Consider the following 19,834-nt stretch of genomic DNA (forward strand, 5'->3'; position numbering starts at 1 on the left):
TATATATATATATATATGAAACAAAAGAGCATCAAAATTGACAAAAATTAGGTTGAAGGCCAACAACAGAAAATTTCAATTGAAAAAGTCAAATAAATAAAATAAGAAAGAACTCGGTAGCAATCTGATTTGTAAGGCTAAATTAAATCACGTGGTTTAATCACCAATTATGTTTTAAAATACTGATTTTATTAACAGCCAGAATTATTAGAAAAATGGGAAAAGATATTCTGAACCTGCTCTTTAACTGTAAATTAGAAGAGAAAATTGGGCAGCCTATGTTAAGATTCCAGATAAACTTATTCTTTATAACAGCATTTTTTGCCCGACTTTTCAAATATAATTAACTAAAATATTTCACAAAGATGAATTAGGCTGCTGAAAACTTTATGTTGAATGGTTAATGTTCCATAAATATTAGTCAGAGTTCAATAAATGTCATTCAATAAGTAAATGAATTGTGTTATTGTTTTATTATAAAAACAAATAAAGTGTGAATTTACAGGATGTGTATAATATAAAATCATATTTCCAATAATATTAACCATTTATAGAAATGTGTATTTTATTTAAATGCATGTAGTAAATTCGTTGATATTAAAGTTATTGAAATATTTATAATATCTAACCTGTTTTGCATTAGAATAAAAAAAGTATCTGTATCAAGTAATGAAAAAGTTAGCAGGTGGAAAATACTTTTTTCTTCATAATTTTTGTATTATGTCTTCTATGTCCATCATTCTATTAATAGAAAAATTGAATCTATTTTTTTTGCAACAAATGTCATTGCTTTGAATCCGATGCTTTGCCAACAGTACAATATACAAACTGTATTAAATAAATCCTCCATGAAAATTAGATATTGACACACTGCCACTTTTCAGTGAATAGAAAATGTGATGATGCAGTTTAGCACACCTCAATTTAATAGTGAGATTAGTGATATTTTAAAGAAATTTCAAACATCAGAATCCAGTTAACTCTGATGATGAATAGTTTTAGGAAATGTAAGAACTGATGGTTGATCTTAATTCATATAAAAATAACATAATTTGTGACATTTTCTTATAATAATGAAGTATCATGAAGGAATTATTTCAAGTGCACATATGTATTGTATTTAGGCAATTTACATGAAATTTGCAGTGCAGTTCAAGTTATTTTGAAATTTTTCTTAAGGAGAGAAATATCAGGGAAAAGGAGAGATTTACTCTGCTTCGAGGTATGCCTGTATACTACTTTACTTTCTTTCTTTCTTTTTTTTTTTTTTTTTTTTTTTCTTTTTTTTTTTTTTGTGTGTGTTGTTACTGGCGATTGAACTCAAATCATTTTGCTTGCGAGTCAGGTGGCAGAACCACTGGGCTAAATCCCCGACCCCTTACTTTTTAAAATATTTCTCATCATACATTATTTGTGTGATCTTGCTACTGAATATAATTAAAGAAGAAACACCTCTAGCCAAATCAAGAAAACAAAGAAAAAATTAAAGTTTGAAGCACTACCTTTGACTTTTGTACCAATATCTATCACCATCAAATTTGTGTCATTATTTGTCACATACTTTCATTACATAGCATAGATAAGAAATAAGTGATTTTGCTATAAACAGACTATCTTTTAATATTTGATGCATATATAGTTCAATGCTTATTCAAGTTCAAATATTGCTAATTAAACCATCCAGTGTATTGGAGATCATAAAACATGAATCCATATTAACAGACTTAGGAGACATTAAGATGTTGTAAGGTGACTCAAAATTAATCTCACATTGTACTACAACTAGCAGTTTTAATGCTGTGTCATAATGAGAAAAAAAATCATTGACAGACAGAACCACACTTCAAGAAGCCCAAGATTATTATTATGTGTGACAGTTTTACTACATGAACCTTGACAGGGAAAAATGGCCATGTCTTCAAATCCATTTCTTCTCTTAAAATTCTGCAAATATCCAATCCCACGCAGGTAAATAGAATTCTCAACTCTTACATGAGCATCCAATGACATTACGTATATGCCAATATAAAGTTGGCCAGTATTTTAAAATAGCAGCAGTGATAACAGATAATTTTCAATGCCACACGCAGTTGGGGACAGTAATATTTGACCGTGGTTTATATTGTAATTTATATTTAAGCCATAAAGAAAACGAGGGTTTATAGGTGTAAGTATGCCACCATAAAAAAAGGAAAAACTTGAGTCATTCGTAGGTAAATGGATACACTTCGAGACCATAATGTTAAATGAAATAAATCAGACACACAAGCTTAAATATTGTATGCTTTATTTTATATAATCAATGAAAAATAAAAGATAAGAATTAAAATAAATTATATAAACTAGAAGTTGGGGAGAACTTTCCAAGTGGGAAAGAGATGAAGAAATGTAGGAAGTGGAGAGGTAGGGCAGAAGTGGGCTATGTAAAAAGAGTCAAGATGTGTAACATGCATGTACCAACTCCCTAAACTAAATGTAAGTATTGTGTACTGCTAAGATGTACTAATAAATACAAATATTAAAAAATGAATGTAGGTGATATACTTGTAGCGAGAGCCTTTAAATGAAATATTCAGGAAGATTTAGACAGCACCGTTAGAACTATGCTGCCTGCCATTAACTGGTTGTATTTTTGTTTGTTTTGACTTTTATACTGTGGATTGAACCCAAGGCCTTTCACCGATCTATGTCCAGTGCCTTTTTTTGTTTCAAATTTTGAGCGAGTGACTTGCTAAATGACTGAATTGCCCAGGCTAGAGTTGAAAAAGCAGTTCTCCCAGAGTACTGTCACATCAGGCCTGTTACAGCAAGCCCAGTTTATTAGCTGTGCTTAAAATAGAAAATCTTAGTGAAATATAATACAAACCAAATTTGAGCAATATATTATTATGATTCATGATTAGCAGGTTACATTGCATAGCATAGTCAAATAGATTTGAAATCCAGTGTGTTCTGAAAGAATTGCTTTTTTTTCAAAATATTATTATCAATCTCAATACATTTTGTGGCTCTTTATGTAATGTTGGTTGATGATACAAACTTTAGATTTTTATATCTCAACTTGACACTTTGGGAGTAAGCAAATCATTAATTTCCCTGAAATTTTTAGATTTTGAAAATTGTTTTCCTCCAGAATTCTTGTTTAAGATTCTAAAATTCTACCAATAACTTAAGTAAGTCAATGAATTATTTTTGAAATAGACAAAGATTAATTGAAAATAACTTGACAGCTGTGTTTAAGGGTCAAGAAAACCACTGTGACTAGAATAGTACTGATTTACAGTAATGTAAAATTAAAATTTCACAAATTTGCTTTCATTTATTAATATATTCTAAAGTGTCTTCAAACTTATGCTCCTATAAGTACAAAAACAATGTAAATATAAATAAAATTATGTAATATACTTTAAAGAACTTGTACAAATATATATGATATGAAATACATATATAGCATATAAATTTGACCAGTATTTTAAAGTAGCCACAATGAGAAGTCGTCCAATTTGAACATGAAATAATAAAACAAAATTAAGTCTTGTAAATTATCAAATGTTATAGTAGGCCAAATTATAAAAAATATGATTTCCAAAAGTTGAGAAAAGACACTGTGTTATAAGATCATTAAAGAATACATGAAATATTTTCAGTAAAAAAAAAGATATATTAAAAATAATTTCAATTTTAAATCTGTGAAACATAATTCATGAAAACTTTTATTTGACAATTTTTATTTGAGTTCAGCTGAAGAAATAGCTGACTTATTATTTGTTATGTGCAGCTGAGGGGTGAAAGCAGGAATATAATTGAATTTCTTTGATACTAGTGGACATATTTGTCAGGATTTATTCAATGACTACAACATTAGCACTAACAGATTCTGTTATTTTATGTCAATCATGAAATCTGTAAAAAGTATGAAAAAATGATGATATTGCTGCTAACTCTTTAGAGATCTTATTAGAACTTGGCTTAAGTTTCTAGAAAAGCCACTTCTCATAGCTTACATAAAATGTAATTGCGGCTGTTATTAAAGAATGAATATAAACAGCTTGCCTACTTACCACAGTTTTTCATCTGGCTATTACTTTCAGATTTCCTAGAATACATTCATTACATGCTATATGAGATAAATCTAGTCACTATATCTTTGTCCTGAGTTGCTGTCACTTACACTTTTAAAGTTAACCATTGGTGGTATCCCCTTTCCACTTTGGCAGAATCTTACATAAATTCTCACTGTCCAAATAGTTTATAGGCATTTTGAAAGCATTAAAAGAGAATATTAGAAATGGGTGAAATTGTATTTTTGTGTGTATAAGAGCAATATATAACTGAATATTATAAGTGTCTCTTTTCATGAAAAACAACAGGTTTCCTTGTCTTAGAATGATGTCTTAATTATGGTTTTATACTCTTTTTATTTCTAATTGCTGATTTGTCACTAGTGTAATTTAAAAGATAGTTTTTACCACAACACAGAATTAAAAAATGTTATCAACCTTGGAATACTATTAACATGGTCATTGTAAATAACTACAAAACTCACATCAAATTTAGTACAACATAGAACTAAGAGAAATACAAAGCTGGTATAAGTAAAAAGATAAAGGTAGAGAAAATGTCAAAACCATTTAGAAAACCTAGGAAAACAAAGATTAGAGATAAAAGACATGGAAGGAGAATCCTTCCTTTGAAACACAGTTTTCTGATAAGAGTGACTTATTTTTATACCTACTTTTAAAATTGACAATGTCTATTCTAAATCTAGGGCCTGAAAAAAAGTAATGTTAGTAATGTCAAATAAAAAAAAAACAATTGGTCTCAGAAAATAAGTGATTTTATAAAACCTGACTGTGGTTGTTTCATGTGTAACTTTAAAATGTGTTAGACAAAATTAGGATCTTACATCAATCAGTACATGGCTTTAAAAAATTACCATATTCCAAGTGGTCATAGATTCCCCTGTTTGCAATATGTCTTTTACATTAAATATAATAAACATTGTGTATAACTGAATTAATTTTTAAATATTTTCTATGATGTAGTACAGACAAAAAATGTGTTTGTGTTTCTTGAACATATGAAACCTAAAGACCAAGAAGAAATAAAATATCACAAAAATACATATGCTGGAATATTATTTCTACCTTCCAAGCTTATGATATAGTGTTGAAATCGAATTTTCAAGGACTTGAAAATGTCACAGTTGAAGCCTTTTGAAGGTTAACACTGTGCTTGTGAAGGAGAACAAAATAACAGTGGTAAATAAATCCTTAAGTCTTAATATAGTCATTAAAATTAACTGCACTATTGTTCAATTTTATTTTTGTCAAATTTTAAATTACCTATTTATGCAACCTAATATTTCTCGAATTTCTACATTTTTGCTCAATTTCTAATTACTAAAATAGATTCTGGATCACAGAAACATCAAAACATAGCTCTAAAACTTAAAGAATTTATATAATTGTTCTGTTTGGGTACCATTGAAAAAGTGGTCATAATTTTCCTACAAGATGACAACACATTTTTTTGCGCACAGTTTACACTTTGACTCATCATTTACAGACAGTAGACATAATACATTTAAACTAGAGCATTATATTTTAAATGCAAAGATTTTGTTACATTTTATTTCTGTAATAGAAAAGTAATTTTCAATTCCCTTCTCGCTTATTATTTCTCTTTTCTTTTTTCTCTCTCTTTTTTCCCTTAGTATGATACCTTGCTTGTTCTTTTTTTTCAACAAATTTAAACCCTACTTATCTGTAATATAAAATATTTGAACTGACCTTCCTCAAAAATTTTGGTCTGGGTAATATTTTAAACAATTCTTTTCTCTTCTGTATATATGTTTACTACAATTATTAATTCTAAATAGATTCCCTGAAATGGGTAAAAAGTATTCTGTGTACTGAGTATTTGAAATATCTTTTATGTACATTAATTAATTCCTATATTTTTAGTCATGTTTTTATGGCTAAATAACACATCTACTTTTACTGAATTATTCATTGTCTAATTACCTAATATATATACATATATATATATATATAAAATATTCTATTCTGTATTCTATATTCTATTTCTATATATATAGAAAATATTCAATGAATATTGAGTATTTTTCCAGAAACAAAATAATGGAAATTGTCCACCTATTTGACTTTTAAGTATAAATAAAAAGCTTAATTAATTAAGTTGGAGGTTCACAAAAGAAATATTGTTCAAATAAATTCAAACTTATTAAAAATGCTGCCTGGAGAAATTCAAAGATGGTCAACTGGAAGAATGAACTCCAGTGCTTTGGGTCATTAGGATGTGACCATGTGGTTACGCCCACTCAACAAATGTGCCACTGGAGAGGAATATTTACAGTGGGAAATCTACCCTGTGTGTCCTGGGCCCTGAGTATATGGGGATATCCATGTTGCCAGATATTTTTGCTATGTTCAGCCATCGCTATAAACTTCCGGAAACAGTGTAAAAAATATGTTAATCACACCAAATATAAATACTTTCAAATAAATTGTAAGAACTCTGTTCATGAGGTAAACTTAACCATGAATGAAATTAAACAGTACAACTTTTATTTGTTGTTTCAAATTTCTACATTTAGTAAATCTGACCACTGTAAGTAAATGCACTACATTTTTGCTAAATATGTTTAAATTTAATTGCATCAATTAATACCTTGATACATACAAAAGTTCCACTTAGGAAAAGTTGAAATATGAATTGGAAGCAATTTCATAAAAAATGTAAGACACTGAAGGTTAAAGAAGCAGCTATATAGTTTAGCCAGCAGAATCTCAACCAAGAAGAATTAGGTGTAAACGTATTTATGAGCTTCCTGGAAGCTATGCATTATATTTTCTCATCATATTTAATTTATTCTTCTAGATATATTTGAAGCAATGGAAAAGATAGTGATAAAACTAAATAATATATGAAACTTACATGCTTTGTGAAACTTTTGTTTAACATCATGAATGGAAGATGTTTGTGTCACCTGAAAAAAGATGAGAAAAATAAAAGGGACTGTAAGCAAAATGCTAACTTTATTTTGTTAAAAAAAATAAATATAAAAATATTATCAAATAGGCACAATTGTTTTGTTAGTTTTTAGTTGATACTATTTTCATGAACTTGACACATATATAATTAAACATAACTTAAAGATATATATTTCATATATAACAATAATAATGCTATTATGTAAATTCAATCAAATTTTTCTGTACCAGGGATAAAACTCATGACTTTGAGCTTGTGAGTCAGGCACAGTACCACTGTGCTAAATTCGCAGCCCCCAATTTTTTATTTTTAAAATTATACTGGATTTATTTTCTGTCCAAACATTCAGCTTCATTTATCAAAACTCATTAGATAATTAATTAAAAATATGACTCAATGAACAGTAAAGTAAAAAGATGTATGCCAAAGTGCCTGAGAATGAAAAATCGATCTCTATACACATTGTGAGGAAGCACTTTAGAATGCTGTGATATGAAAATCACTTACACAAACCCCATAGGTATGCTATTAATACACCATCTAAATATACTAAGGGTCCTTTAAATTGAAAACAGAATTAGATTCATTCATAGGAAAATGGATACATATTGAGGATAAACACCTAAGTGAAATAAATAAGTCACATGTGTAAATACCAAGTAGTTTCTCTGGTGTGAACAAGCTATAATAGTACATAAGATCCTAATGAGATAATTGACACTGAAATAGGAAGGAAAGGGCTAAAGGTGTAGGGAAAGTGGGAAAGGTAGGGGAAAGGCAATAAGGGAAAGAAAAAATAGGAGAAAATGAAAAAATGGAAATAAAATGTTTGTAAATGGGGAGGGGAGGAGGGGCTGAAGGGAGGGCAGGGACAAGGGGAAAATGAAAAAAATCACAAACAAAATTTATTATTTATTATATTCTTTATATATATTTATATGTGAAGTTTTTTCCAAACTTGATTCTTAGATACTAAAATGGCTGCTTCTAAATTAGAAAAAAGTGGGTAAAAGAATGTTATTGACACATATTATAAAATTATTGAGGATAATGTTTCCAAGAAATCATCCTAAACCTTCATGATGCTTTATGACTTTTCACAAAACTTGCATTCTGAAATTTCCCTTCACTTCTAATTCCTCTCCTTTGCTTATGAAAAGACAGCCAATAACAACCATTTAAGGAAATATATTTCCTTTTACTGAATATGCATGGGTTATTGTGCAATATATGATAAACACATATGCATATGTTTTACTTATTTATAATTTTGCTAAACAAAAATCATCATATGACTCTTTTAGAAGAAAACATTGAAAAATGCTTAGCACATAATAAATATCCAAGAAATTATTTTCAAAATTATCATATTATATCCAATGTTTTATATAGCCTAAAATTCTAAAAATGAATACATTTATTTTCATACTTTTCAAAGAGACTATGAATAATAGTGAATTTACACATAATCTGTTTATTTCTCCTATATTATGTTTGTTAATGTGAAAATTGCAAGACATAATCCTTGCAAAATGATAATCACTCTCATTTGTGTTATGCTATAAATTATTTGAATTCATAGCATTATGTGGGTATGAAAAATTTAAATTTTTGAAATATTTACAAATTTTGAGTAATTGACCTGTTAGCTAATATTTGAAAACACACTTTGTAGAGAAGGTGATATATTTTATACTTGCATATATTTTATTCCATTTGAGTTTTTATTACTGATCTTGGACACATATCTATTACCTAAGTGTGATTTGTTTTAATGGTGTCCATTGTTTTATCTCAATATTATTTACTGTTATCCCTTTTATATGTTGCTTCCTGCTTCCTCTGACAATGGCCAAACACCCACTATCTGTTTTCTGCAGTAAAAAAAAATTTGTCTATTAGACATTTCAAGGGACACATAGTATGAACATAAATAATTTACATGATTAATAATTCTTCAATTAGAGTTTGATGTTTGTCCATTTAGCAATTATGAAACCACATCCTCTGGTGTTTACATATTGTTAGCTCAACCTATAAGGACCTTGAAGACAAAGACCTACTGTAACGGTAGATTCTGTTCCAACAGTGCATAAATACAAGAAAATTTTAAATAACTTTTGTGGAAGTCCAACTTTCAGCTGTGTGTATCGTCACTTCAAGAGTACAAGATTGATGAGATAAGCCAACTATTTCACAAACAGTTCTCTACAGAAAAGCTATGTGTTTCTTCTTAAAGCACAATCATTTTAATACCAAATTTGTACATCATTAATATTATGATTATATTTTCCTGAAACTTACATATTGCATAGGATTGCACTATAAACTTATAATAATTTTACAAATTCCTTTTGACTTTCAAGTTAGAAAAATGCTGATTTAAAGAAATCTTTCACAACTGTTTTAGATAAAAAATTAACCTGAGAGTGATTAAAAACATTTGCTCAATTAGCCACAAACTGCTCAGCTGCTCATTCAGTGCTTTGGCTGTGTTCAGAGGTAAATATGGTACTTAACAGAGCATGTACTACTTTCTGTTCGCTAAACTGAGATCCTAGTTGCTTCTTCACGCAGTTTATTCATAACAAATTCTACTTTTTGGCCATCTCTTCAGCAAGTTTACAAAGACAAACTATCACCAGAGCAATTTATTCATTTTCATAATCAAATTAATTTTTACAAGTAGGAGAAATGAGTACTTCTATACTGGAAAACATGAAATTTTTTCTCATTATTGTTTATTTTTCATCAGAGGAAATCCATTTTGAAATAGTAAGTAGGCAAGTTAAATGGTGTTTAAGCTGAAGTAAAATTTTGTTTTATATCAAATGATATAATAATATCATTTATCTTCATTAGCCTGATATTGTAGTGTACCAAATCAGTAAAATTTCAAAATCATGAGCAGTTTCATATACCTGAGATAATCCTAAATGGTTACAATATATAATTCTTGTCTTACATTGTTGAAATTCGCATGCTAACATTTTAAGTTTCTCCAACTATATTTAGGGATGATATTGGTTTGTAGTTTACTTTTCATGTAATGTCTCTATTATTGATAATAAGGTAATGGTGGCTTCATTAATTAAGTGAAGACTTATTCTTTACGTTACTATACTCTGAAAGAGAATGTAAGTTTTTATACACCTTCTTTCTTAAATGTTCAAAAGAATAGTAAACTCCTCTGAGTCTGGTCCTAATGTTTCAACATGTTATAAATTATGGTTCATTTTATTTAGCATGTGCAGGCCCACTAAGGTCATCCAATAGTGTGTGTGTGTGTGTGTGTGTGTGTGTGTGTGTGTGTGTGTTGGCAAGTTGTATTCTTCAAGAGGTTTTTCTGTTTCACCTTGGTTATCAAATATAAGTGCATGCAGTTCATGGTATTTCTTTATCATTCTTTACATATCTATGAGATCTGGAGTCACATTTTTCTTTCATTTCTGGTATTGCAAACTCTTGTCCTCTCACTTTTCTTCTTGGTTAACAGCTTATCAATTTTATTGATCTTTTCAAAATCAACCCATGATTTTTTATTGATTCCTTATTTTAAATTCATTGATTTGTGATGCTAATTTACTGTTTTATTCTGCTTATTTTGTAGTTTTTTTTTCTTATTTCCTCAGGTAGAAACCTAGACAAATTATTTTAGATATTTCTCCTAAATGTAGTCAATGTATTAAATTTCTCTCTTCTTGCTCTTGTTTCATCCCACATATATTGAGAAGTTATGTTTTCATTTTCATTTAGTTCAAATATCTTTAAATTCTCTTGGCTTATGTGTTATTCAGAAGTATGTGACTTATTTCACAAGTATTTTATAATATTTAACATTCTACTAATTACTAGCATAAACTTGCCAGTCCAGGAAAAGATATTTATGATTTCTATTCCTTTTTATTTGTTAAGATATATTTTATAATCCACATGATGCTTACTTTAAAAAATTGTCATTGTGTTTATGAATAAGCTCGAAAGTTAATTCTGGGGTGTTATTAATATTTTTACCCTTTTTACTAATAAAATATAAGTATACTGCGGATTGACTTTTAAAATTACATAGTTTATTTTTTGTAGACAAAAATAAAATTTCCATGTTATCATTGTGAAAAAGTCCTGCATTTGTAGTATGTCTGAAATTATTTTGTCTCATGTGGATATTTAATATTTAAGATGCTATTTGCTTTTGAGAAATACACAGTGCAGCTAAACTGCATTCAAGCAAAAGAGCAAACACAAAGTATTACATATATTTAAACATATATTTTAGCATGTATACATATACATTTTTATGCATTATCTATTTAAAACATAGGATTTACCCAGTTAAATTAAGAATTAAATAGTCTCAGTCCATCTAAATACTCTTCTCTGTAAAACATAGTATATTTCTTGCTTTGAAGGAAGAATGGTTCTTGGAAATTTAATATTTGTAGCAAATTAATTTATTTTAGCTAACACTTGCTGTAATCCCCATCATCATTTCTGGTCACACTGGACTTGACATTTTGACTTACAGGCCAATGAGATGGAGCAGGAGAGACAGGTTCTTCCTTTCAAGCTTAGGCCTTGAAAGGCTGACCTTTTAACAGTGGACCCACTTGGGAGCTGCTAACTTACCCAGGTGAGCAATGTTCTCAAAGCCACTAGTTCTTATTCTTTGCAGAAGACATGTCAGAGCTTGTCTGTCCAACCCTAACTTGTCTTCCTGGCTTAGAATCCAGGCAGATAAGTTTATTAAAACTAATAAGATAAACTGGAAGAAATTGCATCAGAAATTCTAGTTCCTTATGTGGTTAACATGCCTATTTAGCATGAGTGGACAAATAAATCTTTTGGTTTCAAACCATCTTTGTCTATTTTCATAGCTTTATAATACTCCTAATATTTATTGTCCCTCCTTAAGTATGCCTCCCAGAGGGACCACTTTGAAATTTCACTGTATTGAGTTAAGGAATGGTGATGTGACTTTTTGGTTTTGAAGATGTCACAGAATTTACGAACATCACTCAAGCAGGAATGCTCAGAGCCTGCATGTAGTTTGCCACCTCTCTGTTTGTTGGACTTGGAAACTGACAGTGAAAAGAAAAGAATTTAGAAAATGTGGTTCTTAAATATAGTCCTCAGGGTAAACTCTGCTTCATTCACATCAGGTCTATGGTGTAAGATAGCATAAAACTTTTTTTTGTAGAACATTATTGATTATTTGGAGTCACTACAGAGTGTAAGCTGAAATATACTCATTTATTATATAAATGGTATAGTAAAACTGCTAGTATTTTTTAGGTAGCTGGACAAAATCTATCAATGTAAAGGGACCTCATACCCAGTAATCCTGCTATAACTCTGCAAATTGTAAAGTGATATTTACACATTTTTTACCCACTTTTAGATTTATGCTCTGACATTTTAACTTATATATGTAGCACCAGTGATTTGGGAGGCTGAAGCAGGAGACATGCCCAAGTGCAGGAATTGAAGGCCAGCCTGGGTAACATAACAAGCCCTTGTCTTAAAATATAAATAAATAAAGATTAATATTGCAGCTTTCAAGAGGAATTTCAAGTAAGTATAATTAGAGAGGAAAATAAACTTGAAAACTTCATGTTATTAATGGACATTTAACATCAGGTCAGAAATATAAAAGGCACAATGATTTTTGAATCACTGGCTGGATGCTCTTAGCAATGTTGCATTGACCAGCCCCAGACAGTGACTTCATTACTTTTCATATTAACAGTGCCTATTTACAAAATAATTAACTGTCACCTATTAAACATAAGCATTTTTTTTGGAGAATAATGAAAATTTTATCATTGAACATGCTTCAATTCTGAAAAATACATGATGATCAAATGGCCTATGAAGTATGAACCCATTACTTACATTCCTGAAGAGTAAATTATACCTTACCTGGAAATCTGATCATATTAAGGAAGCCTTTCATACAAATTTAATTGAATAGACCTGTTAGAAACTATTCTAGAGTACCCTTTAAAACTCACCAGTTTAAAACAACTGATATTTAATCCATAACAACTGGTGGATTTACTCTTCATTTTTCTCACTCTATAAAGGGAGAAAGTTTTTGCAGCATTGCCTATCTCTAGGGAAGAATTTTTTTTAAAGCAGTGAGATTATTTTACCCTAAACTTTTGAGCTATTGACCATCTTGCACATTTCACAGCACAGAAGAGTTAATTCAGGAGGGAGGCAAGTTTAGTCCTACCATGTTCTTTTGTGACAATCAGTTTAAATATCTTACTAGTATTTCAAATGTCTAACAAGCTGATCATGGAATATTCTATAACAGTTTTATACAGGTTTAATATATACACCATATAATCATAAAACTCACCCATTTTAAATGTAGAGTTCAATGAATTTTAGTAAATTTAATATAGGTGTGAAAAGCACTTCTAACAACCTAAAAGTTTCCTCATTGATATGTGTATTAAATAACCCATGTCCTCATCTTTGGCCTGGGTAGATGCCAATATTCCATTATTTTTGCTTTTTTATTACTTACTACAACATTTATGAGGTTCATCCATGTTTTTATTTGTATCAGTAGGTTGCTCATTTTATTGTTGCATAATATAGGATTTTAGGAATATATGAGATTTTGCTTATATATTCACCAGTTAATGGACATTTTGATCATTTCTAATTTAGGGCTTTTACTTAGATATGGCTATTTTATTTTTTTATTCCATTAAATTTATTGGTACATTTTAGGGATACATTATGACCACATTTATCATTGGGAATTTGAACCTGTACATGATATATCTAGGTTCTTATTTTTTCTGTATTTCCCTCCTTTCCCTCCCACCCCCACACCTCCCTATTTGCAAAAATTTTGTTTCTGTTTTCTCCTCATCTTCTCATATTTTTACCCTTTTGTCCTTTCCCCCATGCCCTTCCCTAGTTCCCCTTCCCCTTTGGATCTTCTCTTCCTATTTCACATTATCTATTACACATTTTGACCCTATTTACTCTTGCAGTTTCTCACACCAGAGAAATTATTCAGTATTTACACATGTGTGTGTTCTATTGATTTCACTTGAGCGTGGCCTCAGCGTTCTTCCATTTAACTATAACTGCCTCCCATTTGTCATTCTTTATGGCTGAGTAGTACTCCATTTTTAAAAAATGCCATGTCTTTATCCAGTCACCAGTTGATGGGCATTTGGGCTGTTTCCAAGATATAGCTATTACAAACTATGCTGCTATAAACATGGGAGTGCGTATATCTCTGTGGTTTGATTCTTTAAAATCTTTTAGGAAGATACCCAGCAGGGGAATACTTGGGTCAAATGAGACCTGTAATTCTAGCTATTTTAGGAATCTCCATACTGATTTCAATAAGTCTACACTCCCACCAAGAGTGAAAAAGAGTTCATTTCTCTCCAGATCTCCACAAAGCATTTGTTGTGGGTTGATTAATGGTGCTGGAAAAACTGGGTCTCAGCTTGCCAAATATTAATTTTAGACCTATAATTTTCATGATGCACTTAGTAAAATCGAAATGGTTCAAAGCCTAAATATTAAAACATAAGTGGTAAGCCTGCTGGAAGACAGGTTAGGTAGAACTCTTGAAGACTTTGGTGTAGGAAAATACTTTATGAATAAAACTTCAATTGCATGGGAACTAACTCAAAGAACTGCAATCTCATTTTACTAAAATGGTTCTGCACAGCAAGATAAATCACCCACTGAATGAAAAGACACCCTACAATGTGGGAAAAGTTTTTCATCAGACAAAAGACTACTATCTAGTGTATATAAGGAAGTTAAGAATAATTAGACCCTCCAAATTCGAAGACCCATGCCAAAAATGGGCTTCTAAAATGAATAGACATTTCTCAGATGAAGAAGTATTTTAAGGTTGGTAAAAGCACAGGATTTACTAGTCCAAACTGAAGGAAGGATGTTTTGATGGTAAACCTCACTTTTTGCACCAAAGTCATACTACCTGCACCCTCAACAATCCCCCAAATCTTAGACTGACAAAACAAAAAAGTTTGATTTCTGGATCATGTTATATGTATATCACTGACTCAGTCTTTTCCTGTTGTATATACATCTCCAAGAGAGGCTCGTTGTATATCTATCACCTAAAGCATTGTTAGTGTGTATAATACAAGGAAAGAAAGGTATTCAAAATTTATCTTGACTCCAATTTGGATATAAAATAGCATATAGCAAATTTTTCCTATTGTATATCTTTTCATTTAGACTTTATTCATATATTGGGTTTCTCAAAAAAGAGAAACCATGCAATATTTAAGACTATGCACCTTGTTTACTTCACTTAATATTAATAAATAAGTTACACATGTGTGAATACCAAATAGTTTCTCTGGTATGAACAAGCTAAATGGTACATAAGATTCTAGTGAGATAATTGACGCTGTGAAATAGGAAGAAAAGGGCTAAAGGTGTAGGGAAAGTGGGAAGGGTAGGGGAAAGTTAATAAGGGAAAAGAAAAAAAATAGGAGAAAATGAAAAACTGGAAATAAAGTGTTTGTAAATGGGTAGGGGGGGTGAAGGGAGGGCAGGGAAAAGGGAAAAAATGAGAACCAAGACCTGTCATATAAAGGTACAAGATCCCAATAACGAAAGTAACTGTACTGTATACCTAAGATGTACCAATAAACTCAATGAAGAAAAAAATGAAAGGCGAATACTTTGAATTAATTTAAAACTCCAGTTTTCACAGAAGTGCAACAAACGGCACTCAAAAAAGAGAAAGTCCTAAACTGCTTTAGAAAGGGTAGGGCAAAGGTAATAAGGGAAAAGAAAAAAAAAAAACATGAGAAAATAAAAAAAATGGAAATAAAGTATTTATAAATAGGGAAGGGAGGAGGGGGCAAAGGGAGGGCAGGGATAAGGGGAAAAATGAGAACCTAGACTTGTCATATAGGGGTAAGAGATCCCAATGATGAATGTAACTGTACTGTATATCTAAAAGGTACCAATAAACTCAATGAGGAAAAAAAAAGAAAATGGTAAGAAAGACAGGATACCTCTTTTTTAAGCGAAGGGCAGTATTTTGAAGGTTATTAATGACAATATGGGCTTTACTATAATCATTTTAAATATTTGTGATAGTTTAAATCATACCTTGTATTTACATGTTTAAGCTGTCATACATGGGGCATTGACTTAATTTACTTGTTTTTGGTACCCGGGATTGAATTTGGGACCTTGTGCTTGCGAAGCTGGCTGCAGAACCACTGAGCTAAATCCCCAGTCCTGGCATTGACTTAATTTAAAGCAATATTTTCACTATAAAGGCTTTAAGAATAAATAATGCTTATAGAATGGCAGAAATGTTCATTGAAATGTAAAAGAAAATGTATCTTTATTTTTTTATATGTTAAAATCATTTTTTCTTTTCACTTTTTATGAAGTATATTTTATTTTTGTAATCAACAATTAAGATTATTTATGCACTCATCATTTACATCCTTACTCTCTGAAGATTTTAAAAATTCTCCATAAAGTAACTCTTATGAAAAAGGTGCTTTATGAGGAATATTAGAGTGAGAGATTTTTTAAATATTCCCTATACAAAAAAGGAGAAGTAGCATATTACCTGAATGATCGCTATGGGATCTGTCAAAACTTTGATTAAATCAAATTCTGATTATAACCACTACTTATTAAGTAAAGTTTATGAGAAGGAAATAATAAACCTGTATTCAGTGGTATACAGACTGATGTTGACAAATAATAGACTCATTTAGACAGCCAATAATTCAACTACTATCTGCATAACATAAATTACTAATTACATTATGTTATGATTTTTAATGTGAAATACCCAATAATTGCCAAGTCCAAGCCTGAAGTAATATTAAATTTTTACTTGAGAGGCTTTAACTATATGTCGGGATAAATTAGAAGGAACAAGAAAAAAGCAGAGGTTGTAATTAACTCATATTTTTCTCGAGATGATACGGAGGTGGTGTTTGTAAGTAGATAGAAGTAAAGCATACATTTAATGTCAATTCTCAAATATCATAACTGTTATTTAGATAAAAGTAGAAAGTGCAAAATGTATCTGTCTAAACAACCACAAACTTCTGATAAAGAAATAAGTGAGCATGACTTTCATAAGCATTATGTGGCAAGGAACTGAGAGCTCATGTTACTCACTTGAATTCCTGCAGATCAACAGGTACTAGAAATTACTGGATGATTGACATTTTAAAAAGCCACTAACAAAATATAATATACTAATGTTATGGAGCCTGAGATGATCACATGTTTGAAACTCTTAAGTGAGTAAGGAATTCAATTTGACATTAATCTCTAAACTTTCCAAAGGTGTCTCTGTAGCATTTGGCCTTCAGCAAAACCCTGAAAGGCGAGAGGTGAGGCACTTAGAGAAGACAATTTCTACTTTAGGAGATTGTCCTTTAATGTTAGTGATGACCCCATCGTAATACTGTTGCGTTGGGTCTATTTTTAACTGGAAGAGATTTTTAAAGATTCTCTCAAAATCCTCAGTAGAAAAGAAATTGTTATGTGGGCTCATTCAGCACATTGATTAGATTTCTCTTTTAGCTTCTTAAACAATGCATATTTGACTATTTATAAGTGATTATTCATTAAAAGGATGTGAACATCTAAAGAGCAAAAAAGATCTTTTGGTTTGGTTTTCCTGCTGGTGCTGCCAGGGTCTATTATAATGCTTAGCAGCTGGAAAAAACTCCACAGTAGTCCTCCTTTGGTATCAATGGGTCCTTGGTTCTAGGATCCCTCTCCACGCTCCCACACACAATAAAGTCAGTCTGTTATATGAATGGCTTAGTATTGGTACATACTCATATGCACATCTTCCTCTATAGTTTAACACCTCTAGAATTTATGATGTCTAATCAATGTCAATGCTGTATATGTAAGGGAGAGGGACAAAAACAAAGAAACATCTATGCATGTTCAGTACAGACAATATTTAAAAAATAATTTAAAATCAATAATCCAGTAAATCTGTGGATCCAGAATTCAGGAAGCATAAACACAATGGAAGAAAGGCAGGGAAAGAAGGAGGAAAAAGGAAGGGAAGAAACAAGGAAGGCGATATCCTAGAATTATGACAGCAATCCTTGAAAATATTTGGACAAATATTAGGGATAATATCATCTTCAGTCAATGCTTTCCCTCCAAACCTTTGAGCTCTTATCTTGAAACTATGCACATAGCATAATTTCCACAACAAAAAAGATGCCACCTAAATACATGTGAATTTGAGATTACTCCTTATTTTGCATAATTTAACTACACTGAGTATAGATGCTTTCCTTGCATAATTTCCAGGAAAATGATTAAATTAATTAATTAAATCTCTTTATGCTTCTAATAATGAAAAGGCACAGCCTTGGGGCCAGAATCCCATTGTGAGAGAACTTTGAGTCATTGTGTGCTATAAGCGTCAGTGTTCATTTGCTGCATGTTTACAGCTTCAGACTTCTCAAAGGCTTTAGATAATTTAAAATACATAGTAATGGAATATTTCCTTCCCAATATTGCTTGAGTCACTGCTAGCTTGTTAAAATCTCAGTTTATGAAGTACAGGTAGGGAAAAAGAATGGTTCATGACATTGAGCAAAAAAGTGAAAAGAAAGATTTTTTTAATTGCCCAGATTAATGGAGGCCACATGAATGACATTAATTCCCTATGAGAGTGTGGACAAAATTCCCCAGCCCCTTCTTCTTTGTGAGCACAAAAGGAGGAAAGGACTAACCATTCACATAAGGAGGGAAGAATCAGGACTCTGTCAAGAACGACTATAGAAATGGTAAACAGGTAGAATCATGAGACCTTGTATGCTACTCCTTAAAAGTGTGATTTGCATATTCCCTTGAGACAGTGGGGACTTAAAAATCATTTTTCTTATGAACCAGGACTTACTTAGATCTGTAGGTGCTCAGTAATTAAATAAAAGCAAAACACTGCCTAATCTTCATTTTGTATCCTTTGTCACTATAAATCTTTGATCAGATGCCTTCTCAGTTCCGCGTAATGATATGTTGGTAATGTAAAGGGCATCTGTCTAGGACTATATGGATAGGGTTGATCAACCCTGAGTTTACAGGATCTCATTTCCCCCTCAGGTTTAGGGACAGAAAGATAAGAGATGTGCAGGGATGCCAAGCTGTACCCAAAACTCTCCAGCCATTGTCCTAAATCTGTGATCCCTGGATCCAAGAAAGGCAGAGCTCCAAATGGTCACACCATACAGAAAAAGACAATGCTCACCTGGAAAGGAAACCATTCCATACTAGTGAGGATTCCAGAGCTACACTTGTTCTGAGATAGTGACCAACCAGACCACTGTGCACCAGCACAGTTTTCTGTGAAAATTGGCCCTCTAGCTTTGCACTCAGGCCACCCTGGATCTCTGTCCATGGCCCTTGAAGCACCCTTAGCAGGAGACCTTTCTTTGCTCTAACTTTCCAATGGAAGCCCTTCTTTCTGTAAATTTGTACTTCAGTTTTAATGTTCTTTTCTAATATAGCCAAGACCCACCTCAGCTTACAACAGAAGCAGGGCATTCACCAACTTTGAAGTTTAATCAGTTACTGCCTCGATCTTGGACTTCCCACCCTCCAGGGCTGTGAGAAATACATTTCTATTTTCTTAACAAGCCATTCAGTCTATGGTAATTTTATTGCAGCAACCTGAACTGATTAAAGTAACATATCATTGGTAGGCAGTAAGATTAAATTAGAAAAAAAACCTGCACAGGTATGTATATATATATACAACACACATATTCACACAAATATATTCATA

At 31.1% G+C, this 19,834-nt stretch overlaps 1 protein-coding gene across 1 annotated transcript in view; it reads right to left on the minus strand.

Annotated features, from left to right (window-relative positions):
• Tecrl (trans-2,3-enoyl-CoA reductase like) overlaps nucleotides 1–19,834 on the minus strand; it is a 78,982-nt gene that overhangs the window by 48,887 nt on the left and 10,261 nt on the right. Inside the window, exon 2 of the mRNA XM_010626692.2 lies at nucleotides 6,961–7,012. Within this exon, the coding sequence (XP_010624994.1) occupies nucleotides 6,961–7,012 (52 nt within the window). The remainder of the gene's footprint in view (nucleotides 1–6,960; nucleotides 7,013–19,834) is intronic.

Source organism: Fukomys damarensis, unplaced genomic scaffold, assembly GCF_012274545.1.
Source record: "Fukomys damarensis isolate Sample0158 unplaced genomic scaffold, DMR_v1.0_HiC HiC_scaffold_35, whole genome shotgun sequence".
Lineage (NCBI taxonomy): Eukaryota > Metazoa > Chordata > Mammalia > Rodentia > Bathyergidae > Fukomys > Fukomys damarensis.